General features: G+C 40.9%; 1 protein-coding gene across 1 annotated transcript; it reads right to left on the minus strand.

The window, feature by feature from the left end:
• Window positions 1-987: 987 nt before the first annotated feature.
• Window positions 988-21592, minus strand: LOC109908352 (fucolectin-1-like). The gene is made up of 6 exons (XM_031789264.1): window positions 21490-21592; window positions 20407-20483; window positions 8324-8618; window positions 7844-7998; window positions 7376-7658; window positions 988-1693 (listed from the first exon to the last, which is right to left on the minus strand). The coding sequence occupies exons 2-6, from the start codon at window positions 20480-20482 to the stop codon at window positions 1522-1524; spliced, it is 981 nt and encodes a 326-aa protein (XP_031645124.1). The 5' UTR covers window position 20483; window positions 21490-21592; the 3' UTR covers window positions 988-1521.
• Between the last annotated feature and the right edge of the window lie 100 nt (window positions 21593-21692).

Genomic DNA, 21692 nt, shown 5'->3' on the forward strand with positions numbered 1-21692 from the left:
TATCCGATTTTAAGTATTGGCATCATACTTGATTCCAACCTCTCTTTTAAAAAGCATGTGAAAAAGGTAATTCAAATAACCAAATTCAACCTAGCTAATTTCCGATTTATACGAAATTGTTTGACTACAGAGGTAGCAAAACTGTACTTCAAATCTATGATACTCCCCCACTTAACATACTGCTTGACTAGTTGGGCCCAAGCTTGCTGTACAACATTAAAACCTATTCAGTCTGTCTACAAACAGGCTCTCAAAGTGCTTGATAGGAAGCCCAATAGCCATCATCATTGTCACATCCTTAGAAAGCATGAGCTCTTGAGTTGGGAAAATCTTGTGCAATACACCGACGCATGTCTTGTATTCACGATCCTCAATGGCCTGGCACCCCCTCCACTCAATATTTTTGTTAAACAGAAAACCCAGACATATGGCAGCAGATCCACAAGGTCTGCCATGAGAAGTGACTGTATAGTTCCCCTAAGGAAAAGCACCTTTAGTAAATCTGCATTCTCTGTGAGAGCTTCCCATGTCTGGAATACACTGCCATCAGACACACATAACTGCAGCACATATCACACTTTCACAAAATGCTTGAAGACATGGCTAAAGGTCAATCAGATTTGTGAACATGGTCCCTAGCTGTGTGTTGCCACTCCATGTTGTCTGTTGTCTGTAGCTTGTGAGGTGTGGAAACACTTTGTTGCTTTTATGAATTTTGTCTTGCTGCTTTTTGTTTTATGCTGCTCTGTCTGTATGCTACGTCTTGCTTGTCCTATGTTGCTCTGTCTGTATGCTATGTCTTGCTTGTTCTATGTTGCTATTGTCTATATTGTAATTGTTTTTAATAACCTGCCCAGGGACTTTAGCCGGTTGGCTAAAACCGGCACTTTTACTGAAATGTTGATTAATGTGCACTGTCCCTGTAAAAATACAAATAAACTCAAACTCAAACTCAAACAACCAAATACATAATAGAAACATTCCAGATCCAAGATTTCACCTTTAATTCATTTTAGCATAATAGCAATAGTATTACAGCATTATATGTATTTCTAAGTATGAATGAGAACCATCTAACCAATAATTAGGCAACAAAAAATGTATGAATATTTTTGTGTTACACAAAATGTTGGCCAATTTATACCCAAACTTCCAAAAACAGTGTGCAAGAAGAACTTCCAGAACAGGGGACCAAATTTGTTTTTGTTTACTGAAAGTAAATATATATTTTTGATAATTAACATATTTTTTATTTTACCTTTATTTAACTAGGCAAGTCAGTTAAGAACAAATTCTTATTTTCAATGATGGCCTAGGAACAGCGGGTTCTGCAGAACAACAGATTTGTACCTTGTCAGCTCAGGGATTTGAACTTGCAACCTTTCAGTTACTAGTCCAACAGCTCTAACCACTAGGATACCCTGCCACCCCTGGAAGTATACTAAAAAACATTCATTGTTTTTCGTAAGACAATACATTCCCCAAACATTGCAGGGTGCTGTTAAGAATTAATGATCTGATTTAGTTACATGTAGGCCCAGTCCCATCCAGGGGTGATCCGTACACCTCCACCTCACACAAGGTCAGGTACTCCTTCCTCCCTGGAATGACCACGATGACATATCGACCCTCCATGCCCGGACACTGGAAGGTGCTAGAAGTGCCAGCTGGGATAGAGGAGATCACAGCACACCTGCAGGATAAAACAGAAACAAACTACTATAGTACCTACTGATAGCCACTTCTGTTCAATTCCAAATGGATATTAAGCCCCTATCTCAGGGTACTTAAAGTAGTTAAATAAAGGTTAAATAAGAAAGTGCCCTTCTGCCGGACACCCAACAATCGTTTTGGTCAAAAACTGAGGATGCAAGGACTGACCATTCATAATATCAAAATTAGAGTTTTAACAATGTTTTGAGGCTATAAAGTGTTTCTTTAAATCTAAATTGTTTACAAACATTGTAGAAAAACTATTTTATATTTTGGGATCTTATGGGGTATTACAGTTGAACTAAGCTTATGAGGTATTTATGAGTTATATACTTTAAAAAATCAGCATTTCTTTGGGTATGAATCGTTCATTTAAAAGTATAAAAATGTATGTCCCAATCACGGACTGCCCCTTTAACATAACCATTAAGTAAATTAGGCAGGATATAGTGCCTTCGGAAAGTATTCAGACCCCTTGACTTTTTCCACATTTTGGTAGGTTACAGCCTTGTTCTAAAATGGATTCAATAGTTTTTTCCCTCATCAATCTACACACTCAATACCCCCATAGTGACAAAGCAAAAACAGTATTTTAGAAATGTTAGCAAATGTTTACAAATTAAACTGAAATATCACATTTACATAAGTATTCCAACCCTTTACTTTGTTGAAGCACCTTTGGCAACGATTACAGCCTTGAATCTTCTTGGGTATGATGCTACAAGCTTGGCACACCTGTATTTTGTATGTTTCTCCCACAACTCTCTGCAGATCCTCTCAATCAGGTTGGATGAGCAGCGTTGCTGCACAGCTATTTTCAGGTCTCTCCAGAGATGTTCGGTCGGCTTCACGTCCGGGCTCTGGCTGGGCCACACAAGGACATTCAGAGATTTGTCCCGAAGGCACTCCTGTGTTGTCTTGGTTGTGTGTTTAGGGTTGTTGTCCTGTTGGAAGGTGAACATTCACCCCAGTCTGAGGCCCCGAGCACTCTGGAGCAGGTTTTAATCAAGGATCTCTGTACTTTGCTCCGTTCATCTTTACCTCGATCCTGACTACTCTTCCAGGTCCTTCCACTGAAAAACATCCCCACAGCACGGCTGCTGCCACCACCATTCTCCACCATAGAGACGGTGCCAGGTTTACCCCAGAAGTGATGCTTGACATTCAGGCCAAAGAGAGACCAGAGAGTCTTGTTTCCAATGGTCTGAGAGTCTTTAGTGGCCTTTTGGCAAGCTCCAAGTGGGCTGTCATGTGCCTTTTACTGAGGAGTGGCTTCCGTCTGGCCACTCTACCATAACTGCCTGATTGGTGGAGTGCTGCAGAGATGGTTGTCCTTCTGGAAGGTTCTCATATCTCCACTCTGTTAGAGTGACCATCAGGTTCTTGGTCACCTCCCTGACCAATGCCCTTCTCCCCTGATTGCCGGGTTTGGCCGGGTGGCCAGCTCTAGGAAGAGTCTTGGTGGTTCCAAATTTCTTCCATTTAAGAATGATGGAGGCCATTTTTTGGTACCCGTCCCCAGATCTGTGCCTCGACAAAATCCTGTCTCGGAGCTCTACAGACAACTCTTTCGAGCTCTTGTAAATAAGGTATTTCTGTTTTTATTTGTATTAAATTAGCAAACATTTCTAAAAAACAGCTTTTGATTTGTCATTATGGGGTATTGTGTGTAGATTGCTGAGGATGTTTTTTTTATTTAATACATTTTTGAATAAAAATTTGGAAAAGTCAAGGTGTCTGAATACATTCTGATGGCACCGTATTTATTTATATGGTTATAGCTCCACCTTGCCTGCTGATAGGCTTGGTTGGTTTTCCAAACCTCATTGCTTCAACTAATCTTTAAAACATATATGACGCCAGATTAAAAACGTATAATTTTTCAATGTAAATTATTATACAAGTTATTGCAACCAAAATAATGTTATATACAGTATATGGGGGGATACAACAGTCATGACGTGGCCCTCTTTGGGTATAGCGAGTGCCTTCCCCTCTCTCCTCTCCTACACCCAGGTTCTGTTATCTCAGGTCATAAATTCCTGGAGGAGACTCTCTCCTCCTGGCCATGCAGAAAGAGACACATAACGAGAACAAAGTCACTTCTTCTACATCACAGAATTTGAGAACTGAACAATATCCATGTTTTGGAGAATGTGTAAACGGTCAGTGGAGAAGACAGCTACAACCGGATCCATTTAGTTTCATGTTTGTGACCTCATGAAAGACAATACAGTCACATTACCACAACTCTATTTATACAGGTGCCTTCGTTATGAGGTGTGCGTCTAATTATTGTATAAAATGAATGAGTAAAGATGAAACTATTTGTGAAATGATATAAGGTGATGTTGAACCGTTGATGTGAGAGAATTGTATTCCCTTTAAAGTTTAACTAAGTCATTGGCCTGCCCCCACGAGCACAGACATGATCTGGCTCATAGGACAGCCCTTTTCTACTGTTACGGATAAAACCCCCACCTGAAGAAATCCTCTTCAGACCACGCGTACCTCAGTCAGTCGAGGGGGTGAAGGTTGAGTAGAGACCACAAAAACCTCAGTATAAGCTAAGGTTGTAATGGTTGCTGAATTCCTAACCATACCACGTGGAGCATTGGCTACAAGGGTGGAAATGGTTAAACTCTGAGACTATCGATCCCGAAAGAATAAGAGCAACTCTTCGATACTAATTACTAGTCTGCAGCTTGAAATTATGTCAACCTGACATGCGAAGACCGACAACCGCCAAAACATCTATCTATAAGAACATTTCTGATTGGTACTCTGAAGTATCCATTCTAACCACGAAAGACTTCAGGGAAGCAGAGAGAGAGAGACGCTCGGATGAACTTTCCAACAGAGAGACAGACGATTCCAAACAAAGATCACGACGACACACTGAGCGTAAATATATATTGATTACAATTATTCCCGAATGAGTGAGAAAAGGATTAGAATTTCAATTAATATAATTATCAACTTTGTTTGCGACAGCCTTTTCGATTTTCCCGCCCTTCTCAGCCCACACCCACTTCCCTTTGTCCACCAAGCCGTCATATCGGCGTAGCTCACTAGGAAGCCTCCCTTATTTCCTTGTAACCATAACTGCTGTTTGTTTATGCATTTCTGTGATTATTTAGTAAGTTAGTAAATAAATGAATAAGACAATTGATGTATGGATGATTCATAGTAAAGGCTGGGTTCGTGCAGATAACCAACAATTTACGACGTTTGGAATGAGACTAACGTGAGGTAAAGAATAATTAATTAATTAGAAGACTAATTGATTAGATATTAAAATATCTGAGTTATATTAGGAAAAGTCTAACTTGAAATCTGAAGATGTTCCTTTGTGCCCCGACTTCCTAGTTATTTACATTTACATGATTAGTTTAATCACGTAATAATAATTACAGAGAATTGATTTGATAAAATAACAGTCTTCACTTTAATGATGCCAAAGACACGACACAACCATACCAGCAATGCATATTTTGCTGCGAAGAGACAGAATCGTTAGAGTTTTGGGACACTGTAAAGTCCATGGGAAATAAGAGCACCTCCTCCCAGCAGCCCTACGATAATCAATCATTTCAATAAGCATTTTGCTACGGCTGGCCATGCTTTCCACCTGGCTAGCCCTACCCCGGCCAACAGCTCAGCACCCCGGCCAACAGCTCAGCAACCCTACCCCAGTATCTCTACTTGCACATCATCATCTACACATCTATCACTCCAGTGTTAATGCTAAATTGTAATTATTTTTGCCTCAATGGCCTATTTATTGCCTTATCTCCGTACTCTTCTACTTTTGCGCACACTGTACATCGATTTTTCTATTGTGTTATTGACTGTACGTTTGTTTGTGTAACTCTGTGTTGTTTTTGTCGCACTGCTTTACTTTATCTTGACCAGGTTGCTATTGAAAATGAGAACTTGTTCTCAACTGGCCTACCTGGTTAAATAAAGGTGAAATTAAAAAATACAATTTGTTTTGGTACTTTCCATGTGTAGCTTTTTTTTGGTAGCAGGTCTAGAAATGGCTGAAGAATTGCTACATATACCTGGAGCTAACTCTGCAGATAGCACTACAGGGTGATTTGAAAAGTCATAGTCAATCGATCAATAATATAAAAACCTTTGGCACTCTATATATATATAGATATATATAAACTCAGCAAAATAAGAAACGTTCTGTTTTCAGGACCCTGTCTTTCAAAGATAATTCATAAAAATCCAAATAAGTTCACAGATCTTCATTGTAAAGCTTTTAAACACTGTTTCTCATGATTGTTCATAGATCCATAAACAATTAATGAACATGCACCTGTGGAACGGTCGTTAAGACACTAACAGCTTACAGACGATAGGCAATTAAGGTCACAGTTATGAAAACTTAGGACACTAAAAAGGCCTTTTTACTGACTCTGACAAACACCAAAAGAAAGATGCCCAGGGTTCCTGCATCTCTCCGTGAACGTGCCTTAGGCATGTTGCAAGGAGGCATGAGGACTGCAGATGTGGCCAGGGCAATAAATTGCAATGTCTATACTGTGAGATGCCTAAGACAGCGCTACAGGGAGACAGGATGGACAGCTGATCGTCCTCGTAGTGGCAGACCACGTGTAACAACACCTGCACAGGATCGGTACATCCGAACATCACACCTGCGGGACAGGAACAGGATGGCAACAACAACTGCCCGAGTTACACCAGGAACACACAATCCCTCCATCAGTGCTCAGACTGTCCGCAAAAGGCTGAGAAAGACTGGATTGGGGGCTTGTAGGCAGGTCCTCACCAGACATCACCGGCAACAACGTCGCCTTTTGTCCCAAACCCACCATCGCTGGACCAGACAGGACTGGCAAAAAGTGCTATGACAAGTCACGGTTTTGTTTCACCAGCGGTGATGGTCAGATTCGCGTTTATCGTTGAAGGAATGAGCATTACACCGAGGCCTGTACTCTGGAGCGGGTTCGATTTGGAGGTGGAGGGTCCGTCATGGTCTGGGGCGGTGTGTCACAGCATCATCGGACTGAGCTTGTTGTTATTGCAGGCCATCTCCATGCTGTGCGTTACAGGGAAGACATCCTCCTCCCTCATGTGGTATCCTTCCTGCAGGTTCATCCTGACATGACCCTCCAGCATGACAATGCCACCAGTCAAACTGCTCATTCTGTGTGTGATTTCCTTGCAGACAAGAATGTCAGTGTTCTGCCATGGCCAGCGAAGAGACCGGATCTCAATCTCATTGAGCACGTCTGGGACCTGTTGGAGGGTGAGGGCTAGGGCCATTCCCCCCAGAAATGTCAGGGAACTTGCAGAAGCCTTGGTGGAAGAGTGGGGTAGCATCTCACAGCAAGAACTGGCAAATCTGATGCAGTCCATGAGGAGGAGATGCAGTACAGTACTTAATGCAGTTGGTGGCCACACCAAATACTGAATGTTACTTTTGATTTTGACCCACCCCCTTTGTTCAGGGACACATTATTCCATTTCTGTTTGTCACGTCTGTGGAACTTGTTCAGTTTATGTCTCAGTCGTTGAATCTTGTTATGTTCATACAAATACCCTTGAATGAGTAGGTGTGTCAAGACTTTTGACTTTAATCTTTAAAACTTAAAGTTAAATGGACCTCAACTCTCCTACAGTAATTCACCTAGGATTGTCGATGCCGTTGTTTTCCAGGGAGTCTCCAATGCGTATCTCAGCTCCACTGAGTCTGCTGGGAACACTGTCGACTGTGTTGGTGATGATGATGGAGAACACTTTGTAGGTCTTCAGAAGGTCCACCCTCCACCAGGCGTTGATGTCCTGTAGAGTGTGGGTGCAGGACCCTCCTATCCAAATAGCGTTGCGATTCCCGTCAATAGCATTGCCTGGAATGCCAAACCCATACAAAGACGACTGGGTGGCCTTTCCATATAGAGCCACATTCTCTCCTGGACAAAATAGAGCATAACGCACAATAACTATCATCTTATCAAACAATTGTTGGAACTTGTGTAAACATATTCATGCACTGTAATCGTAGAGATTAATGTTTAGACTACAATTACAGAGAATATAACAAAAGTTGTACTTATAACACACTGTTCATTATATATATATGAATACAAGTTCTGACCAGTTGGGGCAAGGTAGCCATAAACCTCCACTTCACAGAGTGTCAGAAGTCTTTTCTGGCCTGGTAGAACCACAGTCACATAGCGTCCTTTGAAGCCTGGGTCAAAGGCAAGGGTGAGAGAACTGCTGACTGGAACGGAGGGAATTGTTTTAACCCTGGAGAGAGAAATGGGTTTTACTGACCTCGTTACTGGAAAATACTGCCTCATGAACTATATAACTTGATGTAAACTAAAGTAACAAGGCACGGGAGATGATATGCTGATATCTATAACTGTGCCTGTGGTCTGGTGGTAACCTGTGAGTTGGGTTGAAACTTTTCACCAGCATTGCTTGTTTCTATCTGTCCTGCCTGCATGGGTTTTTATGTACAGTATGTCCACTATGTATATTCTGGTCACTCTAATTGAGTTCTTCATGGACATAAACAGTAACAACACATTGTAAATACAATTTCAAAAACCACAGTATCTTGACTCACAGAGGGTTATGAATGCCATTGTCCACTAAAGAATGTCCTATTCGTATCTCAGCCCCGTTAAGCCTCTCAGGAACAGCATCCCCTCTGTTGGTGACGGTGATGGAGGTGACTATGTAGGTATCAAGCAGGTCCACTCTCCACCAGGGGTTAGTGGTTTCGTCAGTGGCAGTGCAGGACCCATGATGGAAATGGGAATCGCGGTTCCCATCAATGGCATTGGAGGCATGACTGTAACCGTCCCATGGGTTCTCGATGAGGTCTGACTGTGTAGCTTTTCCACGCAAGGCAAGATTTCCTGCAGGTGAACATATCATTGAGTGAGTATAGAGGAACAATTTAATGATGCTGTCAAAACAGAATAACAAAGTTTTCTAATCTGTTGAAAGTCCGGGGCCTTAGCGAAAAAAAATGTGTTACATGGTAGATAAAATCAAGACATTTAGTACAAGCATGAATTCAGATGATATGAAAACATCCGAGAAGGGATGCTCGTTGCAAACTTAACGTGGATGCACAAGACTAAATGTAGATGATAATTAATCCATAGTCATGTATAAAATAAGTTATTAAGCAACATTTTTATAATATAACATGACATTAAGTAATAATACATTAAATGTATTCCTTAAGTTCTGATACGTGGAGAAAATAAAATACTCTTGGTTCTGGTTCACGTGCCGGCACAATGGCACAATGGCACAATGCAGTGCATGATAATCCAGCACCTAGCCATCAACACTTCTGAGAACAGAGGGGCTCACTTTTGCAGCCACTTTTGAAACATGAAAAATGGTTTGGTAATATAAATCTTGATCTGTGTGTGCGGTGCGGTATGCTTTCCTAAAAACTTTTTAAATGAAAAGTAACCTAAAAAGTAATCTATGCCTACCTGGCAGAATCATTATTATTTGCATCAATCCAGTGGCCATGTGTTTTGCAAACTCCATCACATGCTCGTGTGTGCTACAGAAATGCTGCTAACCAAACAAAAGTGTTAAGTGTATACACACTTGAATTAAAGAGTAACAACACTCAAAATACTATTTTTGCCGTTGTATGGTTTTGGCATCGAATATCATGATACTTAACCTGGTATCGGTATCGAAGTAAACTTTTCTGTATCGTGACAACACTAGCTTCTTAGGGCTGAGATCCCGGTAACGGGATCGATATGACAACAGCCAGTGAAAGTGCAGAGCGTCAAATTCAAACAACAGAAATATCATAAATAAAAGTTGAAGATAGGAGTCACAAAAAGCACAAATACAGATAAAATTAATCACTAACCTTTGATGATCTTCATCAGATGACACTCATAGGACTTCATGTTACACAATACATGTATGTTTTGTTCGATAAAGTGCATATTTATATCAGTTTACATTGGCGTGTTATGTTCAGTAGTTCAAAAATGTGGTGATTTTGCAGAGAGCCACATCAATTCACAGAAATACTCATAATAAACATTGATAAAAGATACAACTATTATACATGGAACTTTAGATAAACTTCTCCTTAACTTCTTGGTGACAGGGGGCAGTATTTTCACTTCCGGATTAAATGCATGCCCAAATTCAACTGCCTGCTACTCATCCCCAGAAGATAAGATATGTATATTATTAGTAGATGTTGATATAAAACACTCTGAAGTTTCTAAAACTGTTTGAATCATGTCTGTGAGTATAACAGAACATATTTAGCAGGCGAAACCCCGAGGACAAACTATTCTGATTTTTTTTGAGGTCCCTCTCTTTTCAATAGTTTTCATTGGGAATCCAGATTTCTAAGGGACCTTCTTGCAGTTCCTACCGCTTCCACTGGATGTCACCAGTCTTTAGAAATTGGTTGAGGTTATTCCTTTGTGTAATGAAGAAGTACGGCCATCTTGAACGAGGGTCACTTGAAGTGTACTGTTAGAGGCGCGTGACCAGAAAGCTAGCTACAATTTGTTTTCTTCCTGTATTGAACACAGATCATGCCGTCTTCAATTTTATCGATTATTTACGTTTAAAAATTCCATAAAGTTCTATTACAAAAGTAGTTTGAAATGTTTGGCAAAGTTTACAGGTAACTTTTGAGATATTTTGTAGTCACGTTGAGCAAGTTGGAACCAGTGTTTTTCTGGATCAAACGTGCCAAATAAATGGACATTATGGATATATATCGATGGAATTAATCGAACAAAAGGACCATTTGTGATGTTTATGGGACATATTGGAGTGCCAACAAAAGAAGCTTGTCAAAGGTAAGGCATGAATTATATTTTTATTTCTGTGTTGTGTCGCGCCTGCAGGGTTGAAATATGGTTTCTCTCTTTGTTTACAGAGGTGCTATCCTCAGATAATAGCATTGATTGCTTTCACCGAAAAGCCTTTTTGAAATCTGACATGTTGGCTGGATTCACAACAATAAATATTCACTTACCATTGATGATCTTCATCAGAATGCGCTCCCAAGAATCCCAGTTCCACAATAAATGATTGTTTTGTTCGATAATGTTCATCATTTATGTCCAAATTCCTCCTTGTTGTTAGCGTGTTCAGCCCAGTAATCCAAATTCATGACGGGCGAGCAGACGAGCAGACGAAAAGTTCCGTTACAGTCCGTAGAAACATGTCAAACGATGTATAGAATCAATCTTTAGGATGTTTTTAACATAAATCATCAATAATTTTCCAACCGGAGAATTCCATTGTCTGTAAAGAAGCAATGGAAAGCAAGCTAACTTTCACGTGACCGCGCATGGTCAGCTCGTGGGACTCAGGCAGACCTCTGACTCATTCCCTTCTCATTCAGCCCCACTTCACACTAGAAGCATCAAACAAGGTTCTAAAGACGATTGACATCTAGTGGAAGCCTTAGGAAGTGCAAGATGACCAATATCCCACTGTATCTTCAATAGCGGCTGAGTTGAAAAACAACAAGCCTCAGATTTCTCACTTCCTGTTTGGATTTTTTCTCATTTTTTCTGCCATATGAGTTCTGTTATACTCACAGACATCATTCAAACAGTTTTAGAAACTTCAGAGTGTTTTCTATCCAAAAATACTAATGTGCATATATTAGCAACTGGGTCTGAGGAGCAGGCAGTTTACTCTGGGCACCTCTGGGCACCTTATTCATCCAAGCTACTCAATACTGCCCCAAGCCATAAGAAGCTAGCAGGCAGTTTGGCAGCCTCTGGTAAAAGCGTCCACAAAGTTGTAATGGCGCCGTTTTATGGTCCGCTAACCAATTGTGCTAATGTGTGTGTTTTTTTGAGTTATTTGTAACTTATTTTGTACATAATGTTTCTGCCACTGTCTCTTATGACCGAAAAGAGCTTCTAGATATCAGAGCTTCTAGATATCAGCGATTACTCACCCTGTACTGGAAGAAGATTTTTTCATTAACGAGTCGGACACAAAGGATTTACTCCAGACACCCGACAAGGCCCTCATCCCAGTCATTCGCTGGAGAAAGAGAGGGACATTTCTGGGACGTAGGTCTGGGTGCCTTGTAAGTATTTGACGGCGAGTGGCTAATCTGCCTTTACCATTGGTACCATTAGCCAACGTACAATCATTGGATAATAGAATAGACAAACTATGAGTATGTATATCCTACCCACTGGACATTAAAAACTGTAATATCTTGTGTTTCACCCGAGTCGTGGCTGAACGACGACATGAATAACATACAGCTGGCGGGTTTTACAAGATGTAATATCCTGGTTAAAAAGTGTAAGACAAAGGGTGGCAGTCTATGTATATTTGTAAACAACAGCTGGTGCATGAAATCTAAGGAAGTTTCAAGGTTTTGCTTGTCTGAGGTAGAGTATCTCATGATAAGCTGTAGACCACACTATTTACCAAGAGAGTCTATTTAACACCACAAACCGATGCTGACACTAAGACCGCAATCAATGAGCTGTATATGGCCATAAGCAAACAAGAGGCGGCGCTCCTAGTGGCCAGGGACTTTAATGCAGGGAAACTTAAATCTGTTTTTACCTAAAAAGTTCTCTAGACCACCTTTACTCCACACACAGAGACGTGTACAAAGCTCTCCCCAGCCCTCCATTTGAAGCAGACGAAGGAGATGCTAAGCTACAGGACTGTTTTTCTAACACAGACTGGAATAAGTTCCAAGATTCTTTCGATGGCTTTGAGGAGTACACCACATCAGTCACTGGCTTCATCCATTAGTGCATCGATGATGTCATCCCAACAGTGACTGTACGTAAATACCCCAACCGGAAGTCATGGATTATAGGAACTTATTCCACCACTGAGCTAAAGGGTAGAGCTGCCGCTTTCAAGGAGCGGGACTCCAACCCGGGAGTTTTTAAGAAATCCCACTATGCTCTCTGACTAACCATCAAACAGGCAAAGCATCAATACAGGACTAAGATTGAATCATACTACACCGGCTGCGATGCTTGTCAGATGTGGCAGGGCTTGCAAACTTTTACAGACTACAAAGGGAAGCACAGCCGCAAGCAGCCCAGTGACACGAGCCTACCAGACAAGCTAAATCACATGCTTGAGAGCATCAGCTGTTCCGGACGACTGTGTGATCACGCTCTCCGTAGCCGATGTGAGTAAGACCTTTAAACAGGTCAACATTCACAAGGCCGCAGGGCCAGACGGATTACCAGGATGTGTACTCCGAGCATGCACTGACCACCTTGCAAGTGTCTTCACTGACATTTTCAACCTGTCCCTGACTGAGTCTGTAATAACAACATGTTTCTAGCAGACCCCCAAAGTCCCTGTGCTTAAGAACACTAAGGTAACCTTCCTAAATGACTGCCGACTCGTAGTACTCACGTCTGTAGCCATGAAGTGCTTTGAAAGGCTGGCCATGGCTCACATCAACACCATTATACCAGAAACCCTAGACCCACTCCAATTTGCATACCGCCCCAACAGACCCGCAGATGATGCAATCTCTATTGCACTCCACACTACCCTTTCCCACGTAGACAAAAGGAACACCTACGTGAGAATGCTATTCATTGACTAGAGCTCAGCGTTCAACACCATAGTGCCCTCAAAGCTCATCACTAAGCTAAGGGCCCTGTGACTAAACACCTCCCTCTGCAACTGGATCCTGGACTTCCTGACGGGCCGCCCCCAGGTGGTAAGAGTAGGTGACAACACATCCGCTACCGCAACACAGGGGCCCCTCAGGGGTGTGTGCCTCCTGTACTCCCTGTTCACTCATGACTGCATGGCCAGGCATGACTCCAACACCATCATTAAGTTTCCCGATGACACAACAGTGGTAGGCCTGATCACCGACAATGATGAGACAGCCTATAGGGAAGAGGTCAGAGACCTGGCTGTGTGGTGCCAGTGTAGGAGAGTTAAAATGGTTATTACATCAAACTAGTGCACAACGCAGAACAGAACCTCCAGGTTAAGGGTCAATGCCCCAAGCCTGCAAAAAGGAATATTCCAAGTTCAGATAGAAGGGGGGAGTCAGATCGCTATGATCGCCAGGAACTTAACCTTTGGTTTCTAGTTTCAATTGTTGCGCTACTAGTACTGCCTGTTAATGTTAAGTAGGCAGCTACAGTAGCTGGATGATATTAACATCTTCGGTTTTCATTAAATTAAATGTATTTTATTTAATCTGGGTGCTTACGTCACCTACTAACACCCTGGTACTAACCGTAGCTCCCGTTCTCCTCAGTCCAAGAAAACACTGCGAGAGAAAGGTATGTGTCGCAGATTACTCCGGTGTAGAAGTCCGTAATGTTAAATAAATAAAGCATACCAAGGTTAATGCTGTAGGTATTGTTATAAGGGAGTGTGAGACTATTAAAACAAGTACGTTTCAGAGTTTTATCATTGCTATTGATATAGTTTTATAGAGTGCTAAAAAGTATTGCTGTTGCTAGCTTTCTGTCAAGCAGATGGTTAGCTGAGCTGCAGATTTTGCTGGCTTTGCATTATGGGAGTTTTTTTCACTTCGGACTGAATGGGATAAATGTGATTTCACATTGTAGCTTGTTTGTATTACAGTGTTTTTTTTTACTTGAGTTGTTGTATTTTAATACTGTCAACACTGAAAGCACCTAGCAATCCATTAGAGATGTGAGACAGGGTTTCATCTTTCTTCATGCTCCTCTATAGAAAAACTTAGAACAGTATGGTTCTACTGTCTAAGAATTACTATTATACATTCTTTGTACTTATTTAGTCTATACATTGTGACTTTATGTATGAATGTGATTGTGGGAGTCTGAGAAAGCACAGAGAGTAAGAACAATTTGTCAGATGGTGCATTGGAGACTGATGTATTCCTGTCCTGTCTTTTCATAATATTATCTACATAAAAGCCCCTAAAGACAGCCGTGGTGTCGCTCTTCATTTCTTGGTTCTTCTGTGGTACATATAAAGACCGCTACAGACTGGTGCAATGACCCGGATCAACAGATCAACTGCAACGGATCGCCGGGGGACCCCTACACAGAATTGGGTCGAATTAACACGTTTAGAACATTTGAGGGCAAGGTTAACTTAGTACAACTGTGCAGTGAATTAGGAAATCAAGTTGCTGCTAGTCTAGCAGGGGCTGATCCAAGCACTCCCCAAACCATAGTACAAATACCTGATTGGTCAAAGGTCAACCTAATTCTGAAGTCAGACATCAGAGAACAGACCGGTGCACAGTGACTGAATGACAAGAAATGAAACAAGCTGACTTGAAACAGAAGGGATGCAGTATATCAGCACAGGGGCAAGAGATACAGGACAGACTGATGGGGCAGGCTGAAGACATAGTCAGAATTGGGCTCTGTGGAAACCCCCTCATTAGCATAAGCAGAGACCCTGAATCCATATTCAATATCCTGAGGCAGCACTTTGGAGAGGCAATCTCATCCACAATTCCATTAGGATACTTCTTGGATTATTGGGTCAGACTGAACAAAGCAATTGACCTTGCCAATGAGTGCTTGCAAAGACAGGGAAAAATAGTGGATGATCCAGGTCATGAGGTGACCATGATGTTTGTTAAGCACTGCCCTGACCCAGCACTATATGCCGCTCTTAGATGCAAGCCTTTTGAAAGGGAGAAAAAGGAAAACCTCATGGTGGTGCCCTAAAACGTCTGTAACCTCAAGACTGGACTTCTGAACGTGAGGAGGCACTGGAGAAGCTAAAAGTTGTAGTCTACCAAACAGCCATGATGGATCACCCAGACTTTAGCAGACCATTTATTCTATTAATAGATGCATCAATGGATGGCTTAAGTGCAGGACATAGCCAGACACTTGAGGGTGAGAGTAGGCCCAGACCAGTAGCCTTTGCAAGCAAAACTCTGTTGAGGTCCCAGTCCCGTTACCCAGCACACAGATATTTAATCAATCCCTATCCCAGTCTGCTGTCCCCACATGCTTCAAGATGGCCACAATTGTTCCTCTTCCCAAGAAAGCTAAGGTAACTGAAATAAATGACTATCGCCCCGTAGGTATTCCTCTTGTCCAGATGGGATAGGGCAGTGTGCAGTGCAATGGCGATTGCATCATCTGTGGATCTTTTGGGGTGGTAAGCTAATTTTAGTGGGTCTAGGGTGTCAGGTAAGGAAGAGGTGATATGATCCTTAACTAGCCCCTCAGAGCACTTCAGGATGACAGAAGTGAGCGCTACGGGGTGATCGTTGTTTAGTTCAGTTACCTTTGCTTTCTTGGGTACAGGAACAATGGTGGACATCTTGAAACAAGTAGGGACAGCAGATTGGGATAGTGAGAGATTGAATATGTCAGTAAACACTCCGCCCAGCTGGTCTGCGCATGCTCTGAGGACGCGGCTAGGGATGCCGGCAGCCTTGCGAGCGTTTACACGCTTAAATGTCTTGGCTGGTTATCCCTTTGCAGTTCATGATTGTCTGTAGACACTGCCACATATGTCTTGTGTCTGAGCCGTTGAATCGCGACTCCACTTTGTCGCTGTACAGAGGAAATAACTTCACTGTTTGTATTCAACCATATTCGCAGTCACCTTGCCGTAGTTAAATGCGGTGACTTGCGCTTTCAGTTTAGCGTGAATGCTGCCATCTATCCACGGTTTCTGGTTTGGGTAGGTTTTAATAGTCACAGTGGGAACAGCATCCCCTATACACTTCCCGAGGAATTCAGTGAAGCATGGATTCTGATTGGTTAGACCAGCATTGAATAGACCTTAGCACAGGTATTTCCTGCTTGAGTTTCTGCCTATAGGAAGGGAGGAGCAAAATGGGGTTGTGATCTGATTTGCAGAGGCGGGGGAGGGCCTTGTAGGCATCCCGGAAGAGAGAATAGCAGTGGTCGTGTTTTTTCCCAGCGCGAGTACTACAGTTAACTTCTTCGAGATAGGGGGCGCTCTTTTAATTTTTGGATAAAAAACGTTCCCGTTTTAAACAAGATATTTTGTCACGAAAAGATGCTCGACTATGCATGTAATTGACAGCTTTGGAAAGAAAACACTCTGACGTTTCCAAAACTGCAAAGATATTATCTGTGAGTGCCCCAGAACTAATGCTACAGGCGAAACCAAGATGAAATTTCATATAGGAAATGGTCCAGATGAATGCCCTGTGTTCCAATGTCTCCTTATATGGCTGTGAATGCGCCAGGAATGAGCCTGCACTTTCTGTCGTTTCCCCAAGGTGTCTGCAGCATTGTGACGTATTTGTAGGCATATCATTGGAAGATTGACCATAAGAGACTACATTTACCAGGTGTCCGCCCGGTGTCCTCCGTCGAAATTATTGCGTAATCTCCAGATCCATGCGCGTTCCATTTCTTCAGAGGAGAAACCAAACTGCCACGAATGATTTATCATCGATAGATATGTGAAAAACACCTTGAGGATTGATTCTAAACAACGTTTAGAATGTTTCTGTCGATATTATGGAGTTAATTTGGAAAGAATGTACTGACTTAATTTTCGCGTTTTTTCTTACCCAAACGTGATGAACAAAACGGAGCGATTTGTCCTACACAAATAATCTTTTTGGAAAAACTGAACATTTGCTATCTAACTGAGAGTCTCCTCATTGAAAACATCTGAAGTTCTTCAAAGGTAAATGATTTTATTTGAATGCTTTTCTTGTTTTTGTGAAAATGTTGCATGCTGAATGCCAGGCTTAATGCTATGCTAGGCTATCAATACTCTTACACAAATGCTTGTTTAGCTATGGTTCAAAAGCATATTTTGAAAATCTGAGATGACAGTGTTGTTAACAATAGGCTAAGCTTGAGAGCTAATATATTTATTTCATTTCATTTGCGATTTTCATGAAAAGTTAACGTTGCGTTATGCTAATGAGCTTGCGGAGATAATTACACTCCTGGATACAGGTTTTTTTCGTAGCCAAACGTGATGAACAACACGGAGCGATTTGTCCTACACAAATAATATTTTTGGAAAAACTGAACATTTGCTATCTAACTGAGAGTCTCCTCCTTGAAAACATCTTAAGTTCTTCAAAGGTAAATGATTTTATTTGAATGCTTTTCTTGTTTTTGTGAAAATGTTGCATGCTGAATGCTAGGCTTAATGCTATGCTAGGCTATCAATACTCTTACACAAATGCTTGTTTAGCTATGGTTCAAAAGCATATTTTGAAAATCTGAGATGACAGTGTTGTTAACAAAAGGCTAAGCTTGAGAGCAAATATATTTATTTCATTTCATTTGCGATTTTCATGAATAGTTAACGTTGCGTTATGGTAATGAGCTTGAGGCTATAAATAGGATCCCGGATACGGGATTGCTCGTCGCAACAGGTTAATTTGTTGATAGAACTTCGGTTAGGATATGTGGTTTCCAGTTTGCATCAAGTCCAGTGTAATTCCTTGAGGGCCGTCATGGTATCGGCTTGAGGGGGAATATACACTATAACCAAAGAGAATTCTCTTTGGAGGTAATACTGTCGGCATTTGATTGTGAGGTGTTCTAGGACGGGTGAACAAAAGGTCTTGAGTTTCTAAATGTTATCGCAATCACACCATGAGTGGTTAATCATGAAACATACACCACTGCCCTTCTTCCCGGAGAGTTCTTTATTCCTGTCTGCGCAATGTACTGAGAACCCAACTGTCTGTATGAACGGGGAGTGTATATCTGGAGAGAGCCATGATTCCATGAAACAGAGTATGTTACAGTCCTTTATGTCTCTCTGGAAGGAGATCCTCGCCCTGAGCTCGTCTACTTTTTTGTCCAGAGTCTGAACTTTAGCAAGTAATATACTCTGAAGCGGTGGATGGTTTGCCCGCCTCCTGAGTTGGACTAGAAGTCCACTCAGAATACCTCTTCTCTGCCGGCGTCATCTTGGAGCAGCCTCTGGGATAAGTTAAATTGCCCTAGGTGGTGCGAACAACGCAACCAATTCAGGAAAGTCGTAATCCTGGTCGTATTGCTGGTGAGTTACTGCCACTCTGATATCCAAAAGTTATTTCCGGCTGTATGTATTAACGCGAAAACGTTATGGGCTAATAATGTTAGAAATACCACACACAAAAACTAAATACTGCAAAGCTGCTTAGGAGCTGGAAGCAGAGCTGCCAGGTCTGCCGGCCCCATCTTTCAGCCATCACTTTTAACGCCAAGGCCCTGGATATGATCCTAGTACATAAATCTGCAAGTTGTGTCGTAAATACATTGAGATATAATATTTCCTCACATTTCATAGTAAAAGACCTTGCCCTGTTAATTTAAAGGGCATTATATCTCAACCTGGTCTCAGAGCATTTCTTATTATTCTGTATGTAAATGCATAACACACCATTTAGCATGATATGTTATGTTTCGTATGTTATGTACTAATTTGTAGATGTTCATCAACCAATTCGTATGATATGTTAAGAATTACAATTCGGTATTATATATTACAATTTGCTAAACGTTTTATATGTTACGTATTTGCAAATTTATGATATCTTACGAATTCGCTAAATGTATGATATGATACAAATTTGAAAAAGTATAAGTTACAAATGCAAGCTAGGTGACTAACATTAGCAAGCTCGCTAAAGTCAGCTAGGCCAGGTGTTAGGGTTAATGTTAGGGTTACTTTAAGGAGTTAGGCTCAAGGGTTCGGGTTTGGGGAAGGGTTGGTCGAGAAAGGTTGAGGTTAGGTTAGCTAATTTGCTAAGTAGTTTTGTTGGGGCTTGTTTCCTGGTTCCTTGTCAATCATTGGCTCATTGGTGAAATTAGCATTGTGACAATATCTTTAATTAAACCATTCAAAAAGCTTTATTAATGCAGTTGCAGACAGAAGTTGACCCCAGGAACATAGCACACATTTTTCTGAGTAAGTTCTGCAAAATATTAAAGCTCCCAAGTTATTTTATTAAACCCGAAGTCCAACCCTAGTGATGTCACTGCCTACATCATTATCTTCTACTCCTGATACCAAAACCATGCCTACTCAACACTAAAACTCTTGTTTATATAGCTATCTAAAAGCTTAGCAGTAAATGACCAAGTTGATTTAGAGTGGAATGTCTAACTAATCTCTTATCTCTTACACTCCCCTGCAGAGTTCTGTCTTCACAGTCACACATTTCTCAGACAGTTTCTTCATAAGAGCCTAGAAAAGTACTGTGGAACAATATTAAACCTCATAATGTCTATATATATTGTTAATTTGTAGTCTAGGACCCTATAAATGTAAGGAGGGAGGGGTCTTATAGCCCCTCCCATTCTATTAATACAACATAAGCATAATTATTATAATGCATCAAACATTTGGTACAGCCCCTATCATGAGCCCTAGGTGAACCCCTTTCATTTTCAATGTAGCTCAAATGTAGTAAGTAGTCAAAAAGTTGCCATTTAGCTAAAGTTGTCCATGATAGGAATCAAACTCCCAATTTTAGGGTTGCTAGAGGTTTGCGTTATACGTCCGCCCATCTATCTATCCAACTAACCACCCTACTATAGTTTTCGCCTTAAGTAACCATCTGTCTTATGTAACCATATCAAACGTAACATATCATATCAAATGGAGAGTCTTGGATTTACGTACAGAATGATACGAAATGCTCTGAGACCAGGTTGAATATCTATCAGTTAATAACAGGAGGAAAGGAATTAAAGATGTGATTACTTGGGACGGTCGCGCCAATAGAGCCTGCCAGTCCCAGGAGATTCAACAAGAGGAACATCATGGCTGATCTCACCATCCTGAAGGAAAAGCCCAGAGCAAGTCAACAATGGGTCTAATAGGAACCAGTCCACAGAAACATTCAATTCAATCACAATTTATCATTTTTATAAATTCAGCTCACTTGAACAAAGACATTTTAAATATTGTTTTACTCACCTCTCAAGAAGAAGAATAAACACCAAGAGAATTTTGGGTACTGTAATTTTTAAATGTTTTGTACTATTCATTTGAACTCCTTTTAACATTCTGTCATAAAGAGCACATGTTGAAGTTCATTTAGAACATGTTTTAAACATTTCTAGTCATCTATGTGTAACATGGTTGAAGTGTTATTCTTGACCCGCTCAGTTTTCTACCATGTTTTAATTGAAAATATTATTTAAAAACTAATCACTATATGAAAACAAGACCTCAGTTCCCGTAGCATGGTTGTTCTTGAAAATGAGGGACAAATGTAAATGTATCACTAATCTGGTGAAATTACAACAAAATAACAAGGGCTTTACTATTATGGTGAAGTTTGGGACATTTTGGGGTTAAAATCTTCCTCAGAAAAGGGACATGTCCAAAGGCAGATCTTTGGCTATTTAGAAATACTTTATTCATAAAAAAAATCTGATGTATTTGATTTTTTTTAAAGGGCACTTGTTTTAATATAACAGGCATTTCTGTATAAGTTCTACTTAATAAAGAACGTAATTCAAGAGAGTATGATATTAGCAGAAAGGACCATGAGAGGTGCTGCATTACTCTTAGCACTATTCTCTCCTTTCGTGAACTTGCTACTTTTTTAAATAGAATACAAGTCTTTCTCCTTGTAAACACATCAGCATGCATTTAAGTAAAGGATTGAATTATGGGAACATCACGCCCATCTGAATTCAACCCACTGCTGAATTAAGACATTATTATTATGCCATAACTGTTATGAAAATCAACATTTAACATGTGGTTGTGTAAGGTAGAAAATATAACATAATAGAAGACAATTCCAAACAGTATTAGATGTTAATATCCTCTTACCTTCACACTCAACAAAATAAGGTCACTGTTGATGTTGATGTAGGTAAAAGCTCTGTAGACAACTGAATCTGACTGATTCATTTATACACCAGTCACAAAGTCAAACACGCCCCCACCCCTCGTCTCCAAGGACATCCTCCTAACAATTTACCATACCATGATAACTAGTCACCTGCACTACTGTGCCATAGTTTGACTTCCAG

This window comes from Oncorhynchus kisutch, linkage group LG2 (assembly GCF_002021735.2).
Source record: "Oncorhynchus kisutch isolate 150728-3 linkage group LG2, Okis_V2, whole genome shotgun sequence".
Lineage (NCBI taxonomy): Eukaryota > Metazoa > Chordata > Actinopteri > Salmoniformes > Salmonidae > Oncorhynchus > Oncorhynchus kisutch.

What these genes read in the sequence shown, in the direction of transcription:
- LOC109908352 (XM_031789264.1), bottom strand. Translation starts at nt 20,482, where the DNA reads ATGGTGAGATCAGCCATGATGTTCCTCTTGTTGAATCTCCTGGGACTG. An exon ending in TGGCTACCTTGCCCCAACTG is followed by an intron (nt 7,659 to 7,843) that starts GTCAGAACTTGT and finishes TATTTTGTCCAG; the next exon opens with GAGAGAATGTGGCTCTATAT. An exon ending in AACGGCATCGACAATCCTAG is followed by an intron (nt 1,694 to 7,375) that starts GTGAATTACTGT and finishes TTTATCCTGCAG; the next exon opens with GTGTGCTGTGATCTCCTCTA.